The sequence below is a fragment of the Pipistrellus hanaki genome (genome assembly GCF_964339955.1).
Source record: "Pipistrellus hanaki genome assembly, chromosome: 11".
NCBI classification, from domain to species: Eukaryota; Metazoa; Chordata; class Mammalia; order Chiroptera; family Vespertilionidae; genus Pipistrellus; species Pipistrellus hanaki.
In genome coordinates, this window is record NC_140513.1 from 14883874 (window position 1) to 14910267 (window position 26394).

At 39.9% G+C, this 26394-nt stretch overlaps 2 protein-coding genes across 2 annotated transcripts in view; one reads left to right on the forward strand and one right to left on the reverse strand.

Annotated features, from left to right (window-relative positions):
- The first annotated feature begins 25 nt into the window (after positions 1 to 25).
- Positions 26 to 8516, forward strand: CDC26 (cell division cycle 26). Its single transcript, XM_084899287.1, has 4 exons — positions 26 to 214; positions 2335 to 2434; positions 3231 to 3352; positions 8083 to 8516. The coding sequence occupies exons 3-4, from the start codon at positions 3272 to 3274 to the stop codon at positions 8257 to 8259; spliced, it is 258 nt and encodes an 85-aa protein (XP_084755413.1). The 5' UTR covers positions 26 to 214; positions 2335 to 2434; positions 3231 to 3271; the 3' UTR covers positions 8260 to 8516.
- Positions 8517 to 10675: 2159 nt separating this feature from the next.
- The window catches only part of SLC31A1 (solute carrier family 31 member 1), a 35189-nt gene continuing 19470 nt past the window's right edge, over positions 10676 to 26394 (reverse strand). Inside the window, exons 2-5 of the mRNA XM_084899276.1 lie at positions 17326 to 17488; positions 16780 to 16852; positions 14985 to 15153; positions 10676 to 13900 (exon numbers count right to left, since the gene is read on the reverse strand). Coding sequence (XP_084755402.1) covers positions 13699 to 13900; positions 14985 to 15153; positions 16780 to 16852; positions 17326 to 17454 — 573 coding nt within the window. The 5' untranslated portion in view covers positions 17455 to 17488 and the 3' untranslated portion in view covers positions 10676 to 13698. The remainder of the gene's footprint in view (positions 13901 to 14984; positions 15154 to 16779; positions 16853 to 17325; positions 17489 to 26394) is intronic.

Consider the following 26394-nt stretch of genomic DNA (forward strand, 5'->3'; position numbering starts at 1 on the left):
AGCACGATGGGAGTCGTAGTGGGGAAGGAGGAGGGATTGCGGGCGCGTCCCGAGGTGGGAGCCGTGGAGCGTCCGAGAAATGTGCGCGGAGGCCGAGGTTCTGCGAGGACAGGCTCTGGCTCAGGGCGGTGTGGGGCGTGCAGCCCGGGCGGCTTAGCGGAAGGCTTGGCGGGCGCCGAGGCTCCGGGAAGGGGCCGAGCAGGCCTGAGAGGAGGTAGGCGCGTCGAGCCGCGCGGCTTCGGGCTGAACTCCGGAGCGAATCGAGGGCTTCCGGGGGGGCCGTGCCTCTTGGCTCTGCCAGCGGCTTTACGTGGTCCTGGATCAGGGACCAGGTTGCCATGGAAACCCTTGCCCAGGACGGATGGGTGAGGGTTGCCCCGGACCTGCCCTCAGGCGAGCCTTTCTTGGTGTCCGCAGTTCTCTCCCAGGGGCTCCCTTTGAGCTGGTGAATTTGGGCCGCGGCGAGAGATTTAAACTCGAAAAGCCCTCTAGCGCCAAAGTAAAATACTGAAAACCCGGTGGAGGAGCCACGGCCTACTTTCCTTGTCTTCAGCCCGGTCTTGGTCCTCAGGTTCAGAGTGAGATGATGGGCGTGAGGCGTCAGGTACATGTAAACAACTCCGCATGGTCCCGTGTCCGGCTGCGTGCTGGGGCATCGGAGATGAAAAAGACAGGTTTTGTTTTGTTTTGTTTTGTTTTGTTTTGTTTTGCCTCTTGTCAAGGGTGGAGATGCTCAGAACGTTGGGTGTTTCCTGCGCCTCTCCACAAGGACAGTTACTGCAACAATGGCTGTTATTTATTGAGTGTTGACTGAATGACAAGTTATATTCGAGGAACGTAGTCTGCATTACGTCACTCAGTCCATACAATAACAGGGTGCCGATATGGAAATTAAGACCTAGTGAAAGATGAAGCTAACTGTTGAAGATAAGCAGTGGATGGTATTAGAACACCCTGCATTCTGCCCTTTTACCTTACACTTATCCATTACTCTATACTGCTCCCTAGTGGCAAGCTTTTCAATTTGCAGAAGAGAGAAGAGTGCAAAGAAATTTTTTAAATTAAAAACACATATTTTTATTGATTTCATAGAGGAAGGGAGAGGGAGACAGAAATAGAAACATCAGTGCTGAGAGGGAATTATTGATCAGCTGCCTCCTGCACAACCCACACTGGGATTGAGCCAGCAACCTGGGCATGTGTCCTGATTGGGAATCAAACTGAGACCTCAACCTCTGAGCCACGCTGGTGGGGCCATTGTTTTCCTTTTAAGCATTTCTCCCCAGAGCTCAGGCTCCCTCCACCATTTATCTACATTGGAATCAAGATAGTATTAGACTTAGTATCAGACGTAGTAGTATTTTATGTTGGTACTAGAGGCCCGATGCAGGGAATTCATGCAAGGGTGGGCCGTCCCTCTGGCTGCCCCCATCTGCCTTGGCCTGGGATGCCTGGGTCCGCTGCCACCTCCCACTTCCCCCTGGATTGATTGCCCCACTGGCTGGTGGCCTGGGCTTCCTGCAGGGCAATCATGGGGCAATGGCGGGGCTCCCTGACCAATCACATTGCACCTGCCTTGGCTGGCTTGGCGCCAGTGCGTGTCATAGCATGGTTGTCCGGAAGGTTGTTCTGCTGTACAGTCATTCAGTCTACTTGCATATTACGCTTTTATTATTATAGATAATCACCTGTACCCCAATTTTCATGAGGGAGAAGGAAACATTTTTTTTTTTTTTTGTATACTTCACAGCCATTAGCTACATACTAGATACATGCAATAACAATTTATAAATAAAGGAGCTTTCATGTACTCATTCTTATTTAATCCTCACCATGTAGCCTCTGTGTAATTTTTATGGGAGGCTTACCAAACTTAACAGCATTGACTTCATCTGTAAAATAGCGATAATTTTGCTAGCATCACAGGGATTTTGTGTTAAACAAAAAATGTTAGGAATGAGAATGGAAAAGTATAGCACAATGCTCAAGGAAAAATCATTTCACTTTATCTGGATCTCTGGTTTATTCAACAGAACATTACTGCCTGATTATTATAGATACACCCTATTGGATGCTGTGGAAAATAGAAAGGTGATGCTATCAATAGGTTTTAAACTCAGTGGGGAGTTTTATTTTTTTTCTCCAAAAGTGTTTTTTTGTTAGCATAAGCACTACCTTGGGTTTCAGACTGAAGTGTTCTCTTGAGCCTTTTGGGTCCTTGTTCTCTCTGCTTAGAATGCCCTTAATCCTCGTTCTTTGCCTGCCCTTCCCAAGTTAACTAAGACATCATCTCCTCCAGGAAGTCCTCCATTTACGCGTTTGTTTTCTCCACAGACTGTGACTGTGCCCTTCAACTGCAGCTAGAAGTGTTTGTTTAATGAATGACCTATCTATTTAGGATCTGTTTGGACCCTGAGGATAACTCTGAGAATTGGTGAGTGAGAGGGAGATTTAGTAAACTGATTTTAGTATTCAGGAGTGATCATAGACCTCTCACAATTCTCATGTAGAGTTGATCAATACTTGTGTATTCTCCCACTGACACTGCTGAATTAAGAGGTGGTATTTGAATGTTTTTCTGTTAGCTAGAAAATGCCTTTGAATGTAACTGGAGCATGAGATTAAAGTGACTGTTGCCTAGAATTCTTAGGCTTGCTATTTTAAGTTCCTGAAGAGTGTTTTGGAAATACAGAGTTGTGGATCTTGATCTTATAATAAAAACGTGTGTTGAGACAGAATGGAGGGAGCTGGAGAATATTATACTAAGCGAAATAAGCCAGTTAGAGAAAGACAAGTATCACTGATTTCACTCCTATGTGGAATCTAATGAACAAAATAAATCCAGAGACATAAGAGCATGGAACAGACTGTTGAATCTCAGAAGGCTGGGGTGGGTAGGAAGAGGTCAACCAAAGAACTTCTCTGCAAATATGCATAACCCATGGACACAGCCAATAAGATGATGAAGGCCTGGGGTAGGAGGTGCGGGTGGGCTAGAAGGAGTCAATGTGGGGAATAAGGAGACATGTGATACTTTCAACAATAAAGATTTTAAAAAACAAAACAAACAGAAAAATGTATGTTCAGACACCTAGAGACTTAGAAGTGTGTGAATCCAAATGAGTCTTTTGCGTTGCCATTCAGTTTAGTGTGCATGCTTACAAATTGATCTTATATTCCCAGCTGAAATTTATCCCCTACATTTTCTTCTTCTCTGCCATTTTTAACAGCTAATAGTTAACTGGGTCTGGCCCTTAGTGTAGACTTCAGGATGCTGCGACGAAAACCAACCCGCCTAGAGCTGAAGCTTGACGACATTGAAGAGTTTGAAAGCATTCGGAAGGACTTGGAGGTAAGTGTACAACTTTCAAACCCTTAGGAATATTATTTGAAACAATAACTCTGACTTTTGAACTCCAGACTCTCATATCAACAGCTTATTTGTATGCTTTTACAGACATCTCCAATCCAATGTAATAGTTTCCTGTGGCCGCTGTAACAAGTTGCCATAAACTTGGTGGTTTAAGACAACAGAAACTTACTTTGTCACAGTTCTGTAGGCCAGAAATCTGAAATCCGTCTCCACCAAAATCAATGTTTCAGCAAGACGGTGATCTCTCCAGAGGCTCTGGGGAGAATCTTTTCCTGGCTCTTCCAGTTTCTAGTGTCATTGGCATTGCTTGACTTGTGGCTGCATCATTCAGATCTCTGATTCTGTGATCACACTGCCTTCTCTTGTTCTGTCTGTGAAATCTTCCTGTGCCCTCTTATACGGACACTTGTGATAGCATTTAGGGCCTACTCAGATAATCCAGGATAATGCCTGCATCTCAAGATCTTAATTTTAATTATACCTACAGAGATCCTTTTTCCATGTAAGACAACATTTATAGATTCCTGGGATTAGGACCTGATAGCTTTAGGGTTTATTAGCCCATTATACTTAACATGTTAAAACAAAACAAAACAAAAAAAAACTCTGGTCTTTTTCAAGCTAGTTTCAGTGTTCCACATCTCAGTACCTACGTATTTGCTCAAGCCAGAACCCTAGGAGTCACTTTTGAGTTCTCCCTTTTCCCCATCCTTTATATACAATTTGTCGGTAAAACCTTTGATTCTACCTCCAGAATATTTCTAGAACCTACCTATATCTTTTTATCTCCACTGTTATAACCCTATTCCAAGTAACCATCTCTGTATACAGTTTCAATAGCATCCTAAGTGGTTTTTCTACTTTTATTTTTTGTCTCTTTAATCCATTCTCCATCAGGTAGCTAGAATGATCTTTAAAAATGTTAAGATCATGTCATTCCCCTGCTTAAAACTCTTCAATAGTTTGCTACACTGAAAATAAAATCTCAATTCTTTATGGCCTATAAGATTTTATTTGTTCAAGCCTCTGTTAGGTTTTGCTTCCTGCCACTTGTTCCTTTGCCCTCTGTACCCAATCACTGGCTTTCTTACGTTTCCTTGAACATGCAAAACTGTTTATCAGTCATGGCCTTTGCACAAGTTATTTCCCTCTGCCCCAGTGTACCCCCTTTCTTCATGTCTCTTTAAATGACACTTCCTCAGTCTGTGAGGCCTCTTCTGACCTTGTCCAACTTAGGTGTGTCCTTCCTAGCTATGCTGCTCCATCTCATTAGGGTCTCTCAAAGCACGTTATTCTTTAATTTTGTAGCATTTATTATAATTTACAGTGATTTGTTTGTTTGTTGTAAGACTATTTGCATTAGGAACCTTGATTATAGAAATCATGTCTATCTTTTTCACTGTTGTGTTCTCTGGATCTAGTACATAATTGGAGCTCAATATGTATTTTTTAAATGTTTTTCTTGATTTTTAGAGATAGAAGAAGGGAGTGGGATAGAGAGTGAGAAATATCGGTGAGAGAGAAACATTTATAGCCTGTCTCCTGCATGTCCACTACTGGGATCAAGCAGCAACTTTGGGCATGTGCCCTGCCTGGGAATTGAACCCACACCATTTGGGCTCAGTTTGTATTTTTAAGTGTAGCCTTACCCCATAGTATTAGATGTGCATTAATAAGGCACATTCTTCAGTAGCCTTCAGAATAAAGGCCAGACTCCTTAGGATGGCATACAGTGCCCTTGCTCATCCCTCTACTTTATCTTTCACTGCTGAGTTATCTTTAACTTTACTCTTAGTGCTTATGTACACTCTGAAGTGCCCTTTACCTTTCTTTGCAGAGCTAACTCATTTAAAAAAAACCAAAAAAACAAAAAACTTTACTTTTTTTAAAAAAAGTTTATATATCTTTATTTAATTCAGAGAGAAAGGGAGAGGAAGAGAGATAGAAACATCAATGATGAGAGAGAATCATCGATCAACTGCCTCTGATGATTTCATGCAGTGGTATGATAGTTATGCTGATCGTTGGGCTGTTCTCAGATGCTTCCTCTGACTTTGCCCTTCTTTGATCTGTATCACAAGGGGCTCAGCCCCCAGCCTGTATCTGTTGTTAAGACAGATAACTTGGATTTCTTTTCCCTTTTCCTCATCCCAGAGACTTTAGTTTCTCTAAGCCATAAAGTGCTAGCATACTGAACTTTGACTCTGCAGAGTCAGCTCACTATTTTTACTAAAGGCAGTATCCAGAGGGTTTTAAATGTTCTATAGCAACTTAGGTGCGAAGGATAGTTTTGCTCTTAACTAAATGAAACCAGAAGAAAATTAGTATTTCCTTTGTTGTTGAAATCAGTTTGATTACATTTGATGACTCTGGATTCAAAACAGTCAGCAGTTGTTCACGGCAGGAAGCCCTTTAAATTATTTCATTCCATTTGGATAGTCTCAGGCTTAAAATGATAACATCCTTTGCCTTTTAGAACTGTGGTCAAAAAGTTATTTGGGGAGAACTTTCTAATGTTTCTTATTGATAGGGCAGACTAACTAGAGAGTAACTCAGAGAAATCATTATATTTATCTATACAGGGTGGAGCAAAAGTAGGTTTACAGTTGTTCATATGGAAAATAATACAATAATTAATAAATAATATAAGAATAAACTGTGTATCACATACAACTCTAAACCCACTTTTGCTCTACCCTCTGTGTGTGTGTGTGTGTGTGTGTGTAGTACCTTATTTGATTATTTAAATGTTCATCAGTAAGTGATGAGGTATGGAAGTAATTCCAGTGATTAGACTAGTCGAGCCATTTTTCTAGTAAGGAACTCTAGATAAAACATGTTCATTCTCTCAAAGTCATCATCATTTATTTAAAAATATATATATATTTTATTGATTTTTTACAGAGAGGAAGGAAGAAAGAGAAACTGATGAGAGAGAATCATTGATCAGCTGCCTCCTGTACACCTGCTGGGGATGTGCCCGCAACCAAGGAACATGCCTGTGATCAGAATCGAACCTAGGACCCTTGAGTTCACAGGCGGACGCTCTATCCCGAGTCAAATGGTTAGGGCATCATCATCTATTATATTTAGTTACATAGTGGTACTTATGGGATCTCTTTTTTAAAATAGTCAAACTGAGACATTGATTTTGTGAATTTTGCAGTCACTTATGATTTAAAAGCTAAACCTTTTCTCTGAAAACAAAATGAAACTCCAAGCCTTTTGATAAGATAGCACAAAACCTATTTCTGTGTTATATATTTAAAAAAATATATTGATTTCAGAGAGGAAGGGAGAGAGAGAGAGAAACATCAATGATGAAAGTGAATCATTGATTGGCTGACTCCTGCACACCCCACACTGGGGAGCTTGCAACCCGGGCATGTGCCCTGACCAAGAATCGATTGGTGACCTCCTGGTTCATAGGTCGATGCTCAACCACTGAGCCATGCTGGCCAGGTTTTGTGTTACATTTAATCTCATTATGTCAGTCAAGCTGTTAATTTCTGGTGGTTATTGTTTTAATAATCACTTTATTTTTCCGTCAATTATTTTTCTATCTATATAAAAGCCTAATATGCAAAGTGTCCCCTCTGGAGTTCAACCGACTGGCAGTTCAACTGGGAGTTTGATTGCTTGCTATGACATGTGCTGACCACCAAAGGGCAATGTGGAATGAAGGAAGGACCAGGGAAGGGAGGCCCAGGTTAGCAGCCACTAGAGAGACCTTACCCATGCATCAATTTCATGCACTGGGCCTCTAGTCTTGAATAATACACTTATTAAAACACCTCTCTCTCCCCCTTTTCTGACAACTCTTGTTTATCTAATTGCAGCTTCCTGGTCTGAACCTTCACTCACATCTCACCTCTTTATGTCTTTGGCAATGTGGCTTTCCTCTGTGATAGCTTAGATGTAATTGTCTATCTGTTTCCTTAGAGTGTGACCTTCTGGGTATGGGTTATATCTTTTATCATCATGTGGTAGTCCTCTCTCCTCTGCAGGGGAATATGTTCCAAGACCCCCCCCTTCCCTCCTCGGATGCCTGAAACTGGGGATAGTACTGAACCCTATGTATATTATGTTTTTTCCAATACATAAAGACTAATGATAAAGTTTAATTTATAAATTAGGCACATTTAGAGATTAACAACATACTATAGTAAAAATTATGTATAGTCTCTCAAAATATCTTATTGTACTTAATGATGATAATGTGAGATGATACAATGACTATGTGATGAAATGAAGTGAGGTGACTGACAGGTACTGTGACATAGCATTAGACCACTGTAATGGTGATTTGAACACATGCACAGAGATGTTGTAACAGTCATTCTGATAATTGAGGCTGCTTCTAAGTGACTAAATGTGGGTAGCGTATACAGGTTGGAGATGCTAGACAAAGGGATAATTCATGTTCCAGATCGGCATGCAGTTTAAAACTTATGAATTACTGATTTCTGGAATTTCCCATTTAATGTTTTTTTGCAACCTTGGTCGATCATGGGTAACTGAAACCTCTGAAAGCAAAACCTTAGGTAAGGGGGGACTGCTATACCCCTTATGTTCCTAACCATCCAAATTTAGGATTTCAGTTTATTGTTCTATAGATCCTAACCCTCTCCTTTACCCTACATTGGGGGTGCTAAATATTTGCTCTTGGGAAGTATGTTGCCTTAATCCTAAAACTTTTATACTTTCAGACTCGTAAGAAACAAAAGGAAGATGTGGATGTTGTAGGAGGCAGTGATGGAGAAGGTGCCATAGGGCTCAACAGTGACCCCAAGAACCGGGAACAGATGATTAATGATCGAATTGGTTATAAACCCCAAGCCAAGCCCAACAATCGCTCATCTCAGTTTGGAAGTTTTGAATTTTAGAGGTGGATTTTTTTGCTTGCCAGAGCCTTGGAATGGTGTAAAATGATGGCAGAAGTACAGACACAGTTCAGGGAATTGAGTGTTTGTAGTCAAGCAGAATGTTTTACCTCCTGCAGAGGGAAATACTTTTGCATGAGATTACTGATGCTTAACTTTCACTCAAAGCTGAAATCCAAACTCTGGTTTGTCTCTGGAGAATTTGACTCGATAAAACTTGTCTGGTTTTCAATTTTAAAAATAAATATATTTTTGGGAAAGTATGAGACATCTTTAATGAGTATAATAGTACTATTAACACCCAGACTTTAAAAGGTAATAGCTACAGAGGTGATGTCATTCTTCCCATCTTTGTGATAAAGACCCTGTGCACAGAACACTTCCATTTCATCCTTATAACTGACTTTCATTTAACTCATTTATTCAGCAAGTATTTATTGAGTGCCCACTATGTGCTGGGTACCATTCTAGGCACTTAATAACATCAGTGAACAAAATCAACAAAGATCCCTACCCTTGTGATTAGATTTTAGTGATTATGTGTACATTTGCTCTCCTATTCTGAACTTTTTCCTCTGGACCCCCCAAACTTCTTGGAGGCTTAGTGGAAACTTTTCCTTTTCTGTAATTAAAGCACACTTAGTCAGTTGAGTTCTCTGCATGCAGTTTTCCTTTGAATCAGGCCTCACACATCCTGAGCATAGGGACAGAGCAGGCATTGAGTATTCCATCCCCTGCGGTTTCACATGAAGCCTGGGTGGTCAGCTGGTGGGGAGGAGGGAAAGGAGAGTTTAACCAAAGCAGACCTCATGAGGGCTTTCCAAACTACTCCTGTCTGTAGAGTTCAGCTTTTCTGCTCATAAGGAGTAAATTTGGTTGCACTTATTTGATCATATAGCAAGGGATTCAGGGAACCAAGTTGGCCGTGGACTTGATTGAAGCTGAACATTTTTTTTTCTATTTTTGTATATGTTTGGGAAATTCTCTAAAAGATTGAAAATCATGGATTGTGAAGTGTCTTGAGCTGAAATTCTAGCACAGTCACTTCCTTGCTGTGTTATCTGGAGCCAATGATTTAAATTTTGTGAGCCTTTGTCTTATCAATATGATGGAGATTATATCTAAAAGGACTACTATGGAATGGAATGGAATGAAACAGTGAAATGAGTTTAGCATCATGACTGGATCATAACAAGTGCTGGATAAATAACAACTACCATTGTTGCTATTATTACTGTTTTATCTTTTTAGTTTCGTGAGTTCCTTACAGCAGATATTGTAACTTATTGAGCAGTGTATTCATTCTATCAATATCTAGTTCAATTTCAAGCTCATATGACTGAGCTCCTTAAAGGTGCCAAGCATTTTCTAGAAACTAGTGATAGAGCAGTGAGCAAAACAGACAAAAAAGAAAATCCCTGCTCTTATGGAGATTATATTTGGATGGGAGTTGACAGAAAATAATATATATATATATATATATATATATATATATATATATATATATATATATATATATAATGTGTTGGGGCTTTATAAATATTGCTCCTAATTCAAACATTACTGCCTTTTTATAACTGAGAAAACTAAGGCTTAGGGATTATTAAAATAACTTGCTGAAGATTATATTTCTAGAAAGTGGTGGATCCAAACCCAGGTACACTTGACTCCACAAAGTCCATGCTGCTCATATTGTACCATGGAAAAGACTGGAAGTGGTGCTGAATGGCAGAGTGGCCATCCGCGCTCCAGTAGGAAGGGCACATAACACCAAAATTCTCACGTTACCAAAGGGTAGGCATGGCCAATGCTCATCTCAAGGCTCAGCAGTGAAGTTCCTAGAGGCCCAATTCAGAGCCTCTTGCCTGACACCATAAATATAGGGAGGAGATTCTAATAGGACAAGTTAGCTTTTAAATTTAAGAATTCTTGGTATACTGAGATATTTGCAGCTTTAGGAAGCTCGTCTCCTGTGCAAAAGTTCATGTAGCTGCCTCATGGACTAGCTTGTCATTTTGAATAGAGTAGGAGAATGATAAGAAAACAAAGGGACCACCAAAACCGGTTTGGGTCAGTGGATAGAGCATCGGCCTGCGGACTGAAAAGTCCCAGGTTCGATTCCGGTTGAGGGCATGTTCCTTGGTTGCAGGCACATCCCCAGTAGGGGGTATGCAAGAGGCAGCTGATCAATGATTCTCTCTTATCGATGTTTCTAACTCTCTTGTCCCTCTCTCTTCCTCTCTGTAAAAAATCAATAAAATATATATTAAAAACACACACAAAAAACAACAACAAAACAAAGGGACCACGCCACCTAAAACTGACATCTTAAAAACTGGCGGTAATGGCCAAGACACAGTGTGTACAATGTAGAGACCACATATTTTATATCACTTTGGGTAAAAAAACATGCATAGGATCACAAAATCAAAATATTTATTTTCTTTTGTACACGACACTGTTAAAACATTCCTACTGTAGCAATACTGCTCTCTAGGAGCTTACAATCTAAAACAGTCAACATTAACTGTGGACCCAGTGATTAAGGCATTACATCAAATGCAGACTTTGTATCTTTAGATGTATCTTCTGAAAGAAGCAGCTGGAAAGGGCAGGATAAAAATTAAATGACATGAAAGTGTACCTCCTGCTCCCTCCCCTTCTAGTTCCTAACCCTTTATGGCTAGAACTCAAGACCAGTGCCCCACAGCCTGAAAGGGAATTCCAGACTATCCTACCATAGAAGTAGTGAAGAAACCTCAATCTCTACTTCCCCAATGGACACAGAGGGAGTTTGTGGGCATTGAGGAGCTGTGTGTCCAGCATAGACTGGAGAGCACAACTAAGATTCTAAAATTGCAGATGGCACCAGGTAGCCCTTTACCTAACTTTATAAAGTTGGACAACTGCTCAAAACATGCTTCAGGTCTCTACCAACTTTTACAACTTCTGGTTGGTATCTATTGATATATCTATTGCATAGGCAATGTTCTACATCAGGAAGGCAAGGGAGATTTGATAAATTGGAAATATGGGATGAAAGATGTTATCTTCTAGTTATGACAGAAAAAGGAAATGGAGAGCAACATAGGTGCCAAGGAAATAGGGATACAGGCTTCTAAAAGATTTGAACAGGGAAGGTGGAAAAGAGTAATCTAGATCCAAAAGGAACAAAGAAGTCAGGCACTAAAATTTCAAATGAACAGGGATATAGAAATGAAAGTCAACAAGATCATTATCACAATCAAGAGCTCAAGAAGGAATTTAAACTTTATTATTATTATATTTCTCCTTCAATAGCTTCTTGCTTTGGCAACCTAGTCTAAGAATTGCTGGAATTCAGGTTTTTCAGGAGACTCTATCTTGACTATCTTAAGACCTATCACAGTTTCAAATTCATAGCACTTTATCTTAACTGGCCTTCATTTCTTTTTTACCTTAATTATAAGGCCCTGTTTCTAAAAGGTACTTTATAGCAGCTCATGCCAAGATTTCTAGAGAGCACCAGGGTCACTACTAAACATTCTTATTTTTTAAAAAATTTGTTATTCCTTGGCTTCTGTGACAATAACAGGCTATTTAAACCTTAATGTTGGACTCTGTCAGTACCAGTCATTCACTCTGCTCATGCTAAATATCAGCACTACAAGGGGTTGGAATGAGAGAAAAGCACAAAACTCTAAGCGTTGGTTCTTAGGTTTTAATCTCGATCCAGTAGGCTCATACGCCTCTCTTGGTTCAAAGCCATGGAAGTACACATTCCTCACTCCACTATTTAACTGTACCCACAGAGAAAAGTACAGACTTTACAACCACAACCAACTGGATAGCTGTGTCATCTCTCTTGCCCTGAGGCACAAGTGGAGTCTAGCACCAAGGAGGGCAGGATTTAGCAGACCAGCATAGAAGAGCCACTTTATAGAGGTAGTTTGGACTAGGAACAAAGCTGCAGCGTAGACTAACAACTAAAAATCCAATGTGGTTCTTCATGAGAAGAGATTTTGGCCTCCTGTCATCTAATTAAGCCCCCAAGAGTAACAAAGATGGTCATGTAGAGGATGAGGATCTGCCTGGTGTGGGCATGGATATTGGGGGGTAAGGAATATCTGGCTTTCAGCAGACCACACCCTAAGCCTTTCCAAAGACTAGACTTTTGGGCTAGACTTTTGTCCTTCTGGCCCATGACTGGCTAACTTGCATTTCAGATCAAAGGTCTTTCTCAACCTTCAAGCTATTGTATTTCCAAGATCTTTACAAATAAGACTAGTGATTTCGTAATGCTGATAAAGTTACTCTGGCTATAGCCCTTCCTGCATGTGTGCTTGGGCACACATACACACAGAGCTGAATAAATGTTTGTGGAATGATTAAGTATCGACCAGCAGCATTTAGTACATGAGTGAAGCCCAGATATACCACCAGATATGCCAATCAGTAATTCAAATAACCATGCTCATTCCACCAGGTTTAAAGCAGAGATTCTCAAAGTATGGTCCCCTGACCATCTGCAGGAGCATCATCTGGGAACTTGTTTTGGCTCTAGATTGAGGCCCAGCAACTAGTGTTTTTAGCAAGCCCTTGAGGTGATTTTAATGCCTGCTAAAGTTTGAAAACCACTGGTTTAGAGACAGACACATGAAAAATAATGGGAGATAATGATTCAAACTTTTTGCTTCATTCAGTTGTGACAAACCAAGGTACCAAGTCAAAGTAAAATGTCAATGGTTTTATTTTAAAATACGTCTATTTTCTCAACTTGATTGTCATATCTTTTTTTTTTTTTTGATTGGCAAGTTCATTCTAATCAAAATGTTAAGTGGGAACACCATAGATGAGTCAGCCACCCCAAAATGCACACTTCTGTAAGCTCTAGATTTATAGTCTCAAACCACCTTCTATGCACTACTAAGGTTTTGGTGCAACACATCACACCCAGGGAAAGGCACAACGTATTTCCCTCTCATTGAGTCCAAAGACTAGAACTTATTTTTTAGTGTTAAGTTTGGATTCTGGGTTTTGTTGGGCAAGAATTTCCCTCAGCTGCCATGAATCCTAGCTGAAGTCAATCCCTTTCCACCACTGACCCAGGAAAACCCCATCAAATTCAGATTGTCTGCTAAAACTAAAAACTAAAAAAGAAAGCAGGAGATCAAGACACTGAAGAGACAGCTACCTGGATTAGACAAGAACATGTATCTTGGATCTAAGATAATGGCGGAGGAGAAGACATCTCAGGGGTGGTTTCACCTCAAGAGAAACGGGAATCTCAGCGCAGGAAGAACAGTCAGGGGTTACTCAGAGACTGTAAGCTAACCCTCTGTTGAGAAGGTGTGTGTGTAAGGAGTTAAGGAACAAGAAGGGGAGATTCGAGTAGGAATAATGTCTTCCAGTCTTGAACTGCTTCCCACTGCAATCGATAAGGCCGCACCATGGAGTTTGACATTAATGGCAATGCTCTGTGATGTCCACTACCACCGCCTTCTTCCAGCTGAAAAGAAAGTATCCAGTGCCGGCCCCTGCTGCTACAGCAATGCAGAGGTACCCATTGTAGGTCATGAAGATGAGCATGAGGAAGTAGCTGATGACCACCTGGATGATATGCAGCACTGTTTGCAGGAGGTGAGGAAAGCTCAGCATCTGCTGCCTGGAGAGTAAAAGAAACAGCAATCAAAGACCCCTGAGAGTGCTGAGCAGCTCTGCCCCTCAGGAGAAGGGGGAGCATTTGTCATGAAAGCTGGAACTGGACTCCCTCATACCACCCTGGTGGCTGGTGGATACTTTTATGTATTTTTGTTGTTTACTAATCCCTGGAAATGAAACATAATAGGGTTGTCAGGTTTATAAGCACTAGATAGTTAGGATGACATGTCAGTCAGAGGAACTCTCTGTGAAAGTTCAGGAGAGGAAGGAGGCCTAATACTTCTGATTTACCTCCACCTTGGATCCTACAGTAGAAGCCTAAATATTTTCAGGCCTTCCACCTTTGCAAAGTTCACATTCTAAAAAAGTGGAAATAGAATTGAGGTGTGGGAGGTACAGAAAGTATTAATTAGGGATCAAGAGACCTGTCTATTTTATCCCCTCCGTCATTTACTATTTTTGTCACCTTATGTAAGTCACAACCTGTTTGGTCTCAATAAGCTCACCAGTACAGTGGATATTAATAATACTGTGTTTATCTGAGAGCAGAATATTGGTCTGCAGGACTGCTTGAACTCCAATTTTTAGTTTTCAGATCTACATTTCTATTAAGACTGAAGCTCAAAAATCATTTGTCAATCTGTGGGGAAAACCAATAGTTATCCCAAATACTTTCTTAGATGGAATACAGACATTTGTATAGTCACAAACAAACTGCGACTAAAGCTGGGTAGTTACAATTTTTTACAGAAAGGAATCAGTTAGATTCTGTCATTCTTCTATACCCTGACCTGAATTTCTTGTTTATTATTATTTACGCAAATATTTTATAATATGGATTCCTTATCTTTTTCCAAAGTGACCAATACTTAAAATTTAGAGCAAATGTTCATGTTTGCAGAAGGGTTCCTATCATTCCTCCTTTGGCCTGCTTATGACCCACAGCCAAAGCCTCCAAAGACAGTTTTGATCAAGGTCATACAGAATCACTAACTCAAGAAGGGGCTGTTGCAAATAAAATAGTTGCTTTGCTACTTAGCTAACCCAGCTCTCCAGAACTTCTATCTGGATCTGTTCAGTCTTCTTACCCAACAGTTTTGTGTGTTTCCATAAGAATGGTACCATTTGGTCCTGGAACAGGCATGGAATTGTAGCGAATGCTGACTTGTGACTTGCGTAGCAGGCCCTCCCGGGCTATCTTGAGTCCTTCATAGAACATTGCTAATAAAAACACTCCCACAAAAGCTCCAGCCATTTCTAAGCAGGGAAAGAAAAGATGGTGGTACTGTCAAACAGTGCAAAATCATTAGCTGGCATGCTACACAAGCTAGAAAGACAACATAGAAAAGATGCTACTCTTAATTCTGAATACATTATGCAAAAGGGAATAACTTATTTGTAAGTGCTGACTATTTCTTGAATAGGCATTTTAATTCTAAATCTTTCATACTGGGAAGCATTGGTGAGAGGGCAGGGCGGGGCAAGGATGAGCTCCCGACTCCACCCCGCAGGGCGGAGTTATCCTAGCCCTCAAAACCCCTGGACTGGGAGAAATTCGCTCTCTTCCGCCATGCTGCGGGCGTTGGTGGGAAGGGCCCATGCTAGCATGGTGAAGGCTCTTTTGTTTATTGCATCGGACTTGGCTCCCTGGTGGTCCTTGGGGGATCACGAAGTCTGGGCATAACATTGGTAATGCTAAGAATGTATTCAAACTTCTGATTTTACACACTACCTGAATTAAATAATCCCCTTCTTCCCAGAACAAATTGATTTTGTGGCTCCAAAGATATAACTGCACCTAAAGCAGTTCAACTAACTAGTCAGCTTGTGCAATTTGAACTTAAGGCACACCAACTCAACATTATAGACACAAAGAAGGTGGTGATTAGTTATCCAAAATCTAGGACTGACACTAAAATGGGCCATGTCAAGAATCAGAAATGACGTAGAGCAGTTTGGTACACTAGAAAGAACACTGGACTAGGCAGGGCTAGAAAATCTGGGTCCCTGTTATAGCTCTGACATACTAAGTCTGTGATTTAGGGCTAAGCATTTTACTATCTGAAGCTTGACTTTTATGAAAAATAGCAGCAATGTAGTAGGTCAATAGCTTTTAACCTAGAGTAACTTTGTGTGCATACACACACACACACACACACACACACACACACACACACACACAGTATACACAGTGGCCAGGTTATTATGATCTCTGAACGCATAATAATCTGGCTACTCAGTGTGTGTGTGTCTTTGTGAGTGTGTGTGTATGCTTCTTACATAATTTTAACTTGACTACAGAAGATTCTCTGGTTATGTCGGAGATCCATACCTATGGCATGATAAAAAGCGATTTTCGCTGTAAGTCAGAACCCACGTATATAAGCACCTAGGTCACTCACATGGAGCACATACACAACAGTAATGAAGTGAAAAAAAATTTAAAAGAAATATAATAATTTCTGACCTTTACTTGTGGTAAATAAATAATAAAAAACAAAAAGCACATATGTACATATGTCAAAATGATGGAACTTCTTTTTTTAATAAATAAATGGGAGATGGCAACATAACCACGAAACGATGTACGCTGAGTCCAATGTAACCCGAGGACTGCCTGTATAGTTTTAAGACCATGACCAATAACTTATCAAACAGGAAACACTGGAAAAGGATGAGAGGGAATGGAGTACAAAAGACTCCTATCTGGTATCTAGATTATTTTTTCAGAAACTCTAAAATAAGGAGTGTGTACCCTTACCTAAGAAGCAAGATGGTTAAGGTTCATAACAGTTAATGATTCAGCAAACAATAGAAAGAGATTCCTTATCACTGTTTCTCAAGTGCTTGTCTCCTTCAAACACCACCTGGTGGCTTACTCACCTCCAGCTGTATTGATCACCAAGCCATAAAACAATAGTTCCACATTCTGATAGCCAAAGTAGAAGGTCATGTGCTGTCAGAAAACCAAAACAAGTCAAATTAGAGATTCTGAATGAGTAAAGAACCTTAGAATAGTTAAAAATTGTAGATCTAGATAATATTCACTGCAGTGGGAAGTTTTCTCCCTCATTTTAGCATTACTACACAAGCACTCTCCACCACTGACTTTTGTCTTTTTCTCTTTTCTACACTAAACATAAAGACCAGAACTTAATTTAGAAAAGAGTTAATTTTGAAAGAAAGGAATATAGAAGAAAGGACCTGGAAATATTATTTCTGGTGTGGCTCTGTGATTAACCTGCCACATGATGTTGGGCAAATCACCTGCCTCATCTGGATCTGCCTTCGTTTTTCCTGATAGGTAAATTGGCCTTTATAGAATAATAATTATTATTAAATAATAATCTTCCAGTCCTAAAGTAAAATTATTTCTACTACCCAAGTGTGTGGGAAAGGGCCCAGGCTGCCTCTCCCAATGGCACTCACCATCATCATCATGTTGCCGTCTCCCCCTCCGTGCAGGTGGGAGGCCGCAGTGGCCGGGTGATGGTGAGAAGGTGGCATTGTACTGGTGTGGTCCACAGAGTTGGTCATCATATGGTGGGAATGACTCATTTTTCCAGGAAAAGTTGAGAATCAGCAGAAGATTCTAAGGAAAAGGATAATATATAATACCTTAAGGATATAAAAATCTTGATTCTTGATAAATACTTAGGTCTATGTGGAATTTCATCCATTGAATTAATGCTCTTCTAGTGTCTTTACTCAGAATTATTATTTTTTTTTATATTCTTGTAGAGAGCCGCCTGAGAAGGCACATGGGCATTCTTTTAATTCTTATCAGCTGAGCCCGAGGGCACTGGCAGAATCCTGTTATCAGTACTGATTTCTTAAACCATGTGCTTGGAATGAGGAACAAATAGGACCTTGACTCACCCAGGTCTTGATATGCTAAATCTTGTACCAAAAAATAAGGAGCCGAAACCCCTTCGGCTCAGTGGATAGAGCATCCCGGGTTCGATTCCGGTCACACATCCCCAGTAGGGAGGGGGTGTGCCGGAGGCAGCTGATCGATGTATCTCTCTCATCGATGTTTCTTAACTCTCTATCTCTCTCCCTTCCTCTTTGTAATATCAATAAACTATATATTTAAAAAATAAAAAAATAAAAAAATAAGGAGCTTACCCAGATTTTGATGAATAGGGTCTGAGCACACCCGAAACTCCTTTTGACCTTAAACTCCTCTTTGGAAGCCAAAAAATATGCTGTGTTGTCTGTGGTGAGTGTGACTGTCTCTCCATCAGAGAGATGGCACCCACCCAGCCTTAGGAATCTATTTCTGCCTCTTGTCTCTTTCTCTAATTTCTTTTCTTTTTTTTTTTTTCTTTAATATATTTTATTGATTTTTTACAGAGAGGAAGAGAGGGGAATAGAGAGCTAGGAACGTCGATGAGAGAAAATTGACCAGCTGCCTCCTGCACACCCCCTACCGGGGATGTGCCCGCAACCAAGGTACATGCCCTTGACCGGAATCTAACCAGGGACCTTTCAGTGCAGACCAACGCTCTACCACTGAGCCAAACCGGTTTCGGCTCTTTCTTTCTCTAATTTCTTAATCCCAGCTCCTCCCCTCAGGAACCTGTTGTTTATTCCGTGAGGGATGAGGAAAAAAGGAGAAACACCACAATTCTAGAGATAAAGAGAACTAACTGTGCTCATAGAGATCATCTTTGGAAATTGTGGCAGAAGGAATTTGCCCCTTGAGTTTTAGAAACCTAACCCTTATTTTGCAGAATCATTCCTTGAATAGATATGTTCAATGTGTGTTCAAATTTAAATATGAGATAAGAAGAAATGTAGTTTCTTTGGGTTGCAGGAAACAGACAATTTTTGTAATAATGCAATAAAGTAATAATGCACAAATGGATGCCATTAATGAAATTTCACTGCTCTTGGGCTTTCTAATCATGTTGGTAGATAAAAAGCAAGCACTTCAGATAATTCATTTAACTGGATAGCCTGTGCTCAGTCAGGATATTAAGAACACATTTTTACATGTAGGACAGCCAGCCTTCAGCTAATTTAAATTTGAAGAAAAGGTCTACTGCTGCCCCAGGCGAGCAGTGTGCTCAGAATTTAGATACAATTGCAACTCTAGCCAGGCATTAGAATTAAGAACACTGAAAACAAGGTATAAATTGGCTTTCTACAATATATTAAATTAAGTCTAGACAAAGGCATATTCAGCCTTGCATCTTACTATCACATCACTGCTTTACTGCAAAAGTCCATCTGGGAGAAAAACCAAGGAGCAAAAACTCCTGCCACTGAGGTGGGGGTGGGCAGTGGGAAGCTGGAACTTGAGGGTGTTGATGGATTCTTTTTGTGTTTGCAACTCCAGCTGGTGGAGGAAAGAGTGCATTGGAAATTCCAAATAGGCAGTCTCTCTCATGAGCCTGAATATGCCTCTCAGTATTTATTCAATCAAGAAATATTTATAAAACTCCTACTATGTGCCAAATTTTAAGCTAAGTGCTAGTAATTTAACAATGACTAAGACAGACAAGGTACCTGTTAGAGAGAGAAACAAGTAAACAGAACAATTTCATGGTGTGATTAGTGCTATGAAGTAAATAAATAGGATAATATGACAGCATTACTAAGAGGTAGAGAAAAGGCATACTTAAAAAAAAAAAATCTCTGAAGTTTTTATTGGCCCCCTGCCCTCCAAGGAGTGCCCCACTTCTGCTGCCTTAATGTCTCAGAACTTTGGTGTCATTGACCTCAGAGACCACTTTGCCATTCACAATCGTGGGGATGTTGGTCTTTTGGACGGATTGCCTAGTATTGCTGTTACTCAGGGCATCACCAAGATTAAAATCCTCCGTTCTTCCAGCAGGCAGTGGTAGCAATCTCAGCCTCCAGCTGGACCTTGATGTTCAGCAGGATCTCAGACTCCTGGGCCTGGTGCTGCTCTCTGCCCGGGTTGGGGACAGCTCTGATCCCATTGAGCTGCTCCATGTGCATGGCATGACAGTCTCCACCTCCCTCAGCCTGCAGATTTCTCATGGAGTCCAGGGTGTTGGGTTACTCATCTCCTAAAGCAATCAAACATACCTAACCATTCTCTTTAGAAGAAAAATTCTACTTATAGGAGGTAAACTGGCAGCTGGTTAGTGTTTGTTGTTTTCCTTCCATAGCTCTAAGAAGATCCAAGCTTAGCTTTTTTTCAGAATAAGAATGGGTACTAAAGAATAAATCAAAGAGTAGCAATACAGCAATATCATTTATTGTCTCAATTTGTAACCTGAAAAAAAATTAAAGAAAACGGTTTAATCACGAGCTGTGCTGTTTTGTCTAGTTTTTTAAACTCCACAGCCATCTTGTAACTATATGCTCCTCAAGAACTATATATTCTCTAATTTAGCTCCACCCCACTGTCTCTAAGAACTGGGGTCAAGGTCCACAAAGTAGCTCTACTGTATTGTCATGCAATCAAATGTTTTGATTTGTAAAGCATCATAATGAATGGAACTTGTGGAAGAGAAATGATGAGTGGAATTTTAGCAAAGTTTATTTACAGATTCACTGGATTTCTGGTTTTAGGTCAACCTATGTGTATATCTCAATTCCTGGCTTACACTCTTGTTCTTTTTGTTTAATCTTCACTAGAGGATATGTTTTCTTGATTTTAGAGAGAGAGAAGAAGAGAAAGAGAGAGGGAGGGGAAGGAAGAGAAAGAGAGAGAGAGAGAGAGAGAGAGAGAGAGAGAGAGAGAGAGAGGGAGAGAGAGAAAGAGAGAGAGAGCAGAGAAGAGAAGCATTGATCGGTTGCCTCTCATACATGCCCTGACCAGGGATCAAACCTGCAACGTAGGTATGTGCCCTGACTAGGAATCAACCTGGAACCTATTGGTGTACAGGGCAACACTACCACCAACTGAGCGCCAGGGCAACGCTCCTGTTCTTATTTAAAACCTCTACTGTTCATTTTTCTTCTTATCCTTATTCTACTACTTCATCAAATTAAAAAAAAAAAATTTATAGAATACTAACAAAAGAAATCCTGAATATATAACTAAAGGATAAAACTAAAAAACAAAATTTTAGGATTCTTTACTTTCAATCCATGATAAAATCCATCTACAATATTTTATTTACCAAGTTTTTATAACGAGGTGGAAAGATTAGGAATGCTGCATTTCCATTTCCATTTTTGCTCATTCAGGCAACCTAGTTTTCTCTAGCAAAATCAAAGGGCGGCATTTATTTTATTTTCAGTTGGGTACTTGAACTTGGCTATATGCCAGCTTGTTTCTATGGCCTTTAATACTATTAGACATGGGAAATGGAATGGCACATTTGACTCTGAATGTCACACACCTTTGCATTTCTTTCTGCTTTCCCCTTTCCCCCATTTAATAAGTATGGTAGTATTTATATAAATAGTTTTCAAAACATCCTTGTATTCAAGGGTCGAATTCTTTCTTAGTCTACTTCTGAGGATCATCAAAAAAGAAGTTTCCTTTATTCCTGCCTACTCCTCCCCCAACACAGGCACAGTGGAAAGCTTAACTGGAGGGCCAGATTCTTTGTAAAACCTAGCTCCTCTAGCAAGATAAACATGAATTTATGGACAGAAGTTAGGAAATGAGCAAGAAGGCTAAATTCAAATGCTTATTCTGAATCTTATCACTCACCTTACTTCTAATAGGTTTAGTTTAAACTTCAAATTCTCTTTTATTTTCCTGGTATTGCACAATGATGGATAAGAAACAATAATCCATCAGGACTATGGAGATTAGACTGCACAGAAAGATTACACAGATGTCGTCATATATCTGCCACATGGTCCCTCTTCTCCACCTCAGACAGATGTAATCTGGAGCTTCAGACAGTTCCTTTGGAGACTGCCTACAGTCTTCCCTGATGCCCATGATAAGGAAGATAAAGAAAGTTTTTATTCTTAAAACGATTAGGGTCATATTCCTTTTTAGATTTGCAGAAACATTATACAAAGAAATCTATCTAGTTGGGCTTCTGCTTTGTGCAGTCAATATTTATGATTGGTGACATAAACTTTTAGCTCAGATATGGGAAATTCAAGGTCAAAGATAGTAAACTACCATAAACAAGGATTCTTGCTTATGGACTATGTTCACATGATCAAGCAATCACTTTAAATGGACTAATCCTGCCTTTTGATGACCTGTGTGGGACCAGTAGATTTCTGAGAAAATGGCTCTGGCTTTGTTTCAAGTGCCCTTTACAATTCTCTTGACAGCCTTCTTCATTCCACACTTATGTTGTCCTTTTGGGGAGGGAGGAGGTAAAGGAAATGTAAGACTAAAGGGGAAAACTTTATATAATCCTATATAATAAAATGGTAATATGAAAATCGACCAAATGGCAGAACAACCTGTCGCTATGACGCACACTAACCGCCAGGGGGCAGATACTCAGCACAGGAGCTGCACCCTGGTGGTCAGTGTGCTCCCACAGGAGGAGTGCCGCTCAGCCACAAGCTGGGCTGAAGGCGGGCAAGCGGTGGCAGGAGCCTCTCCTGCCTTCCCCCGAGGGCTCTGGACTGCTGAAGAGTGCAGACAGGGCTGAGGAGAACCTCCTCCCAGTGCACAAATGTCATGCACCAGGCCTCTAGTACAACAAAAAGGGCTTAGGTATCTCTCCATAACTTGGGATTGTAGGCTAATACAGTGTTTTTCAACCTTTTTTGGGCAAAGGCACACTTGTTTCATGAAAAAAATCACGAGGCACACCACCATTAGAAAATGTTAAAAAATTTAACTCTGTGCCTATATTGACTATATATAAAGTAATTCTCTTGAATAGGAATCAAATAAACACAAAGAAAGTATTTTATAATTACTTTATTATGAAATATTAAGTAAACAAAATAGTGAAAAATTATAAAATTCTTGTCTTGTCTGCACCTACGGCACACCAGGCAACATCTCGCGGCACACTAGTGTGCCGCGGAACAGCGGTTGAAAAACGCTGGGCTAATATACTGGAACTGTTGAGAAAAATCATAGTAGCTCCTAGTAAATGGGAGCAGGAAATACAATTTGATAAATTGTATCCCCCCTGGCCTCACATTCCTATTCCAAATTGACTGGTAGAAACGTTGACTGGTAGAAATTCTGTGGATATAGTATTATGTAACCTTTTGGCTAGTTTAGCTGCCTTTCCTTGGCCTGTGTCCTTCTTGAGGTACAGGGATCATAAGGATACTAATTTTACCAATTCCATTCATAAAGAGTATTAGTAATCAAAATTTACACAGGCTCTCTGCCAGACTGGCAAAAACTTAGGATTCCAAAAGTTCTACCACATCAATGGGCTAAAACAGCAAGTGAGATGATGCAGTGGAAGTACAGAGAAAATAGGTCAGGTCAATAAGAAAAAAGGGGAAAAAAGACCTTAAAATTGTACACACACACACACACACACACACACACACACACACACTTCCTCCCAGGTTAAGCCTGGCAGGAATGGAAGCTGTTAGGGCACTTGCTACAACTGTAGGTTTATAAAGACAGTCAGAACTCAGGAGTATAATTGCAAAACAACAACAACAACAACACACAGCTTACATTTTATCCTTTTAAAAATTCTTCAGTAAACAAAAGCTTCTGTTTTCCCTTCTAACTTTTTGCCTTCGTTGATAATAAAAATAACTCCAAGGGATCATCTACAATAAATTCTCACTGCAATTCTTCATGGCAACGATTGGGCTAAGATAAGAAATACATTGATAGAACTGGTAAGGAATTAATTTAGTGATTATTTGAAGATCTCAATATTATTTTCTCTTTCTTCACCATAACCAGAATGAGCTCCACTACTTCAGGTCATCTGCACAGGATTCCCTAAAAGCACTTTTCATGGATGAACCCAAACTATACACAGTCTGCTGACTCAGCAGAATCTAAGTTGATGAATTGCTCAATCATCAGACTAATGGGCTGCATCAAAAGTAACCAACTGTCAGAGACATAGAGGGAGAAACTACTTCAAACAATTTGCACCAAAACTTAGAGAACCTTCCTTTATGAGAGGCCAGTGATCTGGGCAAACAAGAAATGCTGCATGGACTGACACGTTTTTAAAAGAATAAAAGAGCAGCTATGAATTAGTGGGAGTGGCTCTTTTACTCAGAAATTCTTGGTTAAGAATACCTTCTTTAGTAAAAAGGATGATACTCAGGAGCTGCCCTGAAAATATTATTTTACTATCTATGGAAGATAGAAAGCAAACCTGTGATTTAATTCTAATCAATACTGTGTTTCCAGATACTGGTTCAAGGTCACCCCATTCTATCATAAATTTCATCTCCGCAAGTCTCTCCCTTCCATCTTATTAAGCTGCTCAGGCTGAGCAAAGAATATGAGAAACCTGTTGGGGCAAGTCAAATCCTGGAGGAACTGATTACTAGGAGAATTATACAGCCATTGAGGGCTATCATTTTCAAGAGGAAACATGCTAAAGACACACTTAATTTTTCAAATGTGCACTGACCAATTTCTAGATCACTTATGCCTCCTGGGAAAACATGAATGGACTATACTATTACCTATACAAGCAACAAAATGTAAAGGACAGAGAACTAGTTTAACTGTGAAAGAGATGCAGGTGATAAATACTATGTTGGGCAAGCCGTTTTATAGGTTAGAGCTTTTTTTCTTAACTGCATAAAGTGATTAATAAAGTTTCACTCAGAGCTAAAACTTAATTCTATTTTTTTTTAAGTTTAGTTTCCAGAACAGTTGTTTCTCTATCCCTACCCTTATTATTGGATTGCATATTCTATGAGGACCCTATCACATTTATCTACCAATCTTCTGCATTTTCTAATACTTGGTACATAGTATTAGTGTCTGTTGAAATAAATTACTTTTCTCTGCATTTCTCCTTTGGCAATTTTGCCATAAAAATAGAATTTAATTCCTCAATCTGCTAATGATACATTGGGCAAACTTTAGTAAGTCTGATATGCTTTATAATATTTCATTGAGTTGCTTAGAAATTATTCAATAGCTCTATCGATATATAAAAAAGTAGAAAAATGTAGTTTATAGAGAAGCAACATAGACACATTGAACTTAAAAAAAAAATGTTGTAAGGATATTCAAATTCATCTAGTTCTAACTATTCACTTCACAGAAGCCTAGAGTATGAAACCACAGAGCTCTTGGAAGAACCTAATATTTACACTTTTTGGCCTAATTTGCCTTTATAAATACTTTTGTCGAATAATTGTTTTGTGACAATGTGAGGAAACTGTAAACAAAACTCATACATATTTTTAAATTGGGAGAAAGGAAAAGAATACACAGGTCTTGACCTTAAAGTGGTCTGAAATGCCAAATCGAGCTCCTTTATATAAATTAAATCTCTAGGGCACTACACCTTGACACGTGCCACATAAAAGGACAGTAGAGAAAACAGAGCAAACTAAGATCGACCTAAAAATGTTTTTATTCTGTATATCTACCAAATGAATAATCACATGGAATCTGAACAAATGACATAGTATGAAACAATGGCACTTTCTTCCTATAAATCCAACTTTATTATCTTATTTTTTCCTCACAGTGTCCCTTCTTAGCACAGAAAGCTTAGTATAAACTATTGAATGTTATACTGGAAAGCTGTGGAGGTATCCTGGCTAGAACTTAGGTATCGTCATTCCTGGCCCAAGGCCTATCCTTTTTTTAAAAAAATATATTTTTTATTGATTTTTTACAGAGAGAAAGGGAGAAGGATAGAGAGTTAGAAACATCGATGAGAGAGATACATCAATCAGCTGCCTCCTGCACACCTCCTATTGGGGATGTGCCCGCAACCAAGGTACATGCCCCTTACCGGAATTGAACCAGCAACCCTTCAGTCCGAAAGCCAACGCTCTATCAACTGAGCCAAACCAGTTTCGGACAGGGCCTATTCTTTATTAAACCTGCCTTACTGTTAACCCACTGTGACAATTTGTATCCATAAATGCAACAATGTTGGTCACTTTTCCTAATCCCAAATTATAAGATTCACCCAGCAGCCTGCCTTTGGCTTTCACCATCAGCAGCTCTATTACAAACATAGATTTGCCTAACAGTGGCCCTGTCCTGTTCATCCTATATGATACATCAGTAACAAATTAATCTACCTAACGCATGGCTCTGCTTATCTACTCCAACAATTCTAATACCCACTAAGCTTCCCAATGTCTTCTCATCTCCTTGTTCTGAACCTACCATTCTGCCTACATATACTTTATATTCCAGCCAAATAAGTCCAATTGCCAAAGTTTCTACTGTTCCTAGGACATACTCCACACTTCTCTGTCTGGTATCTTGGCTCACATTGTTTCCTTATTCTGGAATGCCCATCCTTACAATCTCAATCTCTAATACAACAAACCCTCCCCATCTTCCAAGGTCTAGTTCTAAGACCTCTGAATATTCGTATTGCTGTTTGCCTTTCCTAATAACTCCTTCTGGGACCAGTCTCACAAAATACCCTGAAATGTCTTTATGAT

Bases quoted from the DNA above. Each gene is read 5' to 3' on its own strand.
- CDC26 (XM_084899287.1), top strand. From the start codon at position 3,272: ATGCTGCGACGAAAACCAACCCGCCTAGAGCTGAAGCTTGACGACATT. The intron at 3,353-8,082 runs GTAAGTGTACAA...TTATACTTTCAG, and splicing joins GCATTCGGAAGGACTTGGAG to ACTCGTAAGAAACAAAAGGA.